We start from the raw sequence: 3,879 nt of genomic DNA, 5'->3' as shown, positions 1-3,879 counted from the left end.
AGAAGATTTGTGTGTTTAATAAGTTATCAATTAGTTTTTGTATATAGTTGTCTGGTTACATCACGATTTGCATTTTCGTATTTCAATGAACTCTTTACTAGATTAACAGCTTTAATAAATTAAAGCTTTTTCCCATTTCCTCCATTTTTTGTTTATCTACATTTATTCCAGAATGAGATATCTATATTGTTTGATGCTGTTGTTCTTAATGTCAGTTTTATTTAAACATAACATATCTAATAATTATTAACTAATTTTAATGTTGTTATGACTAATAAATATTAGTTATTTTAAATGATGGAATAACAAGGCAAGTGGAAAAGAATGACTTTTCATCATGCTGTGCAAGCCCGACATTTACTACAGAAATGGCTGTAGCCTCGCCATTCTCATCGTTGGAACATGCAATTGCTGTTGCTAGAGACATATGGTTTCGTAAAGTGAATGTTAGGTGTTGGTTGGAGGCTACATCAGGACACTCTTGTTTTAATAAATACTTAAAAACGGCAAACAATTATACCATACAGGTTCGTTCATTAGGTATACAATTTTTGATTAATTGAATAATGTATATGTTAAGTTTATATACAAGAACCAAATGTATTGGAATAATATTTGTTATGTTAACATTTAAACATGTAAAAACTTCATAAATGGGGATCAATGTACAAAAAGAGGTTTGGGTATATTTTTGTGGCATGTGCATCTGGAAAGAGTTCTTCTGAAATACTTGCTAAATTGAAGGTAAAAGAATAGATTCCTAATTCAAAAATTTCATTGTAAATAAGTAGTGTATTTTACAAAAAAAAATACTATAAACTATATCTGGTATTATGTAGACGCGCTTCAGAAACAACTATGTTCTTGAGTTGGATATTGCATCAAAGGAGGAAATGAAGAATATAGAATTGCATGATGAAGAGAAAATTGTTGTCAATAAAGAATTTTACAAATGAAATCTCGTTGCAAGTATAGTTCTGAACCAACAAACAATTCCTCAATCAAAAATTAGTTTGTCACAAGTACAAACCCCAATAAAAATAAACCAAAGTATTTAAACCTCGGGTCGTCTCTCAAGGAATTGCAGGGAAGTATTCTTGTTATTGGCTACAGAACAAGTATTTTTGGGGTTTTGGAATAAGGAACAAGAAATGTAAATAGCAAAAGAGATAAAATAACAACTAATAAAGCTCTTAGCAAGGAATGAGAATTAGAAGTCCTATCCTCATTATCATCATCAATTGTGACAAGAATTGTCCATTGCTCCACTTAGTTAACCTCTAACTATGAAAGAAAGTCAAGTGGATATCAACTTGAGACCACAAGTCCTAGTCAAATCATAGTGAAAGACTAGCTTTAGTGGCATTCAAGTCAACTAGCAACTTCCAACTATCAATCAACAAGAGAGTTTGATAATTCAAGAGTCACTAATTACTCAACACAAGTCAAGAGGATAAAAATCTAACTCTTGACTAAAAAAACATTTCATCAAACACCTAGTGGGCAATAAAAGTAAACAACATAAATTGAAAGAATTAAAGGAAACTATAACTACAAAGGCAAGAGACCAACAATAGGAAACCAAAGCAAATATAAAAAGACATAGAAATCATAAACTGCATTAAAAGGAAATGGAAATCAACAAAAGAGTTCATAAACTAAAATTAACAAAATAAAGGAAACAACAAGAGAAGTAAAATACTAGAACAACAAAAAATGAAAATTAAAGTAAGGGAAGAAGTATATCTAGATCTAAAAAGGAAAATAAAAAACCCTAATCTAGAGAGAGGAGAGAGCCTCTCTCTAGAATTCTACATCTTTCTCTAAAACTAAAATGTGTGAATCACCCCCTTGATCCCCCTTGAATTTTGCATGTAATAGCCCCAGGAAATGAGTTGGATCTGGGCCTGGGAAGCTCAGAAATCGCCCCCAGCATTTCACTTTAATGAGGTCACGTGCGAGTATCGACGCGTACGCATGGGTCACACGTATGCGTCGTTGACATTTTCCATCCACGCGTATGCGTCTGTTATGCGTCGCCATGCGACTTCTCATTCACGTTTGCGCGTCTGTCGCGCGTGCGCGTCAATGAATGCTCCCCAAATCCTTTATTTTCCATGAGTTCTCTACTTTGCATGCTTTTCTCTTCATTCTTTTGATCCATCCCTAGCCTTTCATCCTGAATTCACTAACAAACATATCAAGGCATCTAGTAGAATCAAAGATGAATTAAAATTAGCAAATTAAAGGCCTAAAAACATGTTTTTACACTTAAGCACAAATTAGGAGAAAATCCCGAAACCATGCAATTTCATTAAATAAATGTGAGAAAAGGTGATAAAATCCCCTAAATTAAGCACAAGATAAACCCCCCTAAAAATGGGGTTTATCAACCTCCCCACACTTAAACCAAGCATGTCTTCATGCTAGAATTAAGAAAGAAACAAAGGGTACCAATATTTAATCAATGCAAACTAATTAAATGCAACCTATCTACATGAAATTTATCTAAATGAATGCAACTACTTAGTCAAAATAAAACAATTCCCAAGAAAACATATATAAGCATAAGGGCTAAAGTAATAGCAATCAAATCAAATCCACAATTGAATTGAGTTATTGAAGATTTTTACAAACTTGCAAGAAAAATGATGATTTTAGGTGAAAACATGTAATTGAGCAATCGAACCCTCACCGGATGTGTATCCGCTCTAATCACTCTAGTGTTTGGAGTTTATTCACTCAATTCTCCCCTAATCATGCTTTCCAAGATTTGTTTTTCATCTAACAATCAACAGTTATTTCATGCATGCATACAATTATCATGAGGACTTTTCATAAGGTTGTAATGGGGTTAGGGTCAAGGTAGGATTGTATATGGTTAAGTGGACTAGAATTTGAATCTTTGATAAACTTAAGCTTCTCACCTAACCTATATAACAACCTATACAATTTGAAAGCTAACTTAACTACCCATATTCCTCACTTTTTCCACACACTCATGCATTTCTCTTTTCAATTCACATCCCATATGTTCTGATTTTTATTGAACTTTATTTTGGGGCATTTTGTCCCCTTTTTATTATTTTTCTTTTTTATTTCTTTTTATTTTTTTCTTTTATTTTTCATTCATATATATATATATTTTTCTTTATCATCATTTTTTTCAAACTAAAATATATACAAGAGCGTCAATGCATATGGTTTTACATTTAATTAACACATAAGTATGTACCCAATTCTCAATATTTCTAACAAAAAGCAAAATTACCCTTTTACCCCAACCAATGTCCCAAGTTTCCTCACACTTGAATGATACACACACTCACTAGTCTAAGCTAATCAAAGATCCAAATTACGGACATTTATTGTTTTTCACTTAAAGGCTTGTAATGTGCTAAATTAAAGAACAAATGGGTTAAAATAGGCTCAAAGTTGGCTAACAATGGTTGATGAAAGGTAGGCTATTTGGGTAGGTGAGCTAAATGAAATAATGGCCTCAATCATATAAATGCATGTATACATTGAATAATGGACATAAAGAATCAAACAAATTAAAGATTACAATCATAGAAAGAGAACAATGCACACAAGAATAGAAATAAGTGGTTATAAGATTTAACCACACAATTAGGCTCAAAACTCACATGCTTGTGTTCTTAGCTCAAAAATCATGTTCCACAATGTATAGTTCAAGCAAGTTCAACACAAAAATTTTCAATCAATTGGAGTGGTGCCCTATAGATAAATTTTTTGAAGAATTTCATTGTTTTTACTGAGCTTATTATATACATATGCAAAATAAGAAAATGCAACAAAGAGTCCTAAAAGACCTAAAAATGAAATGCAAAAGTGATTAATCTTTTATATATAAAACAA

The 3,879-nt window shown here is 31.9% G+C and overlaps 1 protein-coding gene across 1 annotated transcript; it reads left to right on the top strand.

Moving 5' to 3' along the window:
• The first annotated feature begins 368 nt into the window (after positions 1 to 368).
• On the top strand, positions 369 to 956 carry LOC140184218 (uric acid degradation bifunctional protein TTL-like). The gene is made up of 3 exons (XM_072234526.1): positions 369 to 527; positions 676 to 744; positions 840 to 956. Exons 1-3 carry the CDS (start codon positions 369 to 371, stop codon positions 954 to 956), a joined length of 345 nt encoding a protein of 114 aa, XP_072090627.1.
• Positions 957 to 3,879: the final 2,923 nt, after the last annotated feature.

Source organism: Arachis hypogaea, chromosome 4, assembly GCF_003086295.3.
Source record: "Arachis hypogaea cultivar Tifrunner chromosome 4, arahy.Tifrunner.gnm2.J5K5, whole genome shotgun sequence".
NCBI lineage: Eukaryota > Viridiplantae > Streptophyta > Magnoliopsida > Fabales > Fabaceae > Arachis > Arachis hypogaea.
The sequence above is the reverse complement of the archived record's forward strand: the minus strand, read 5'-3'. Positions and strand labels throughout refer to the sequence as shown.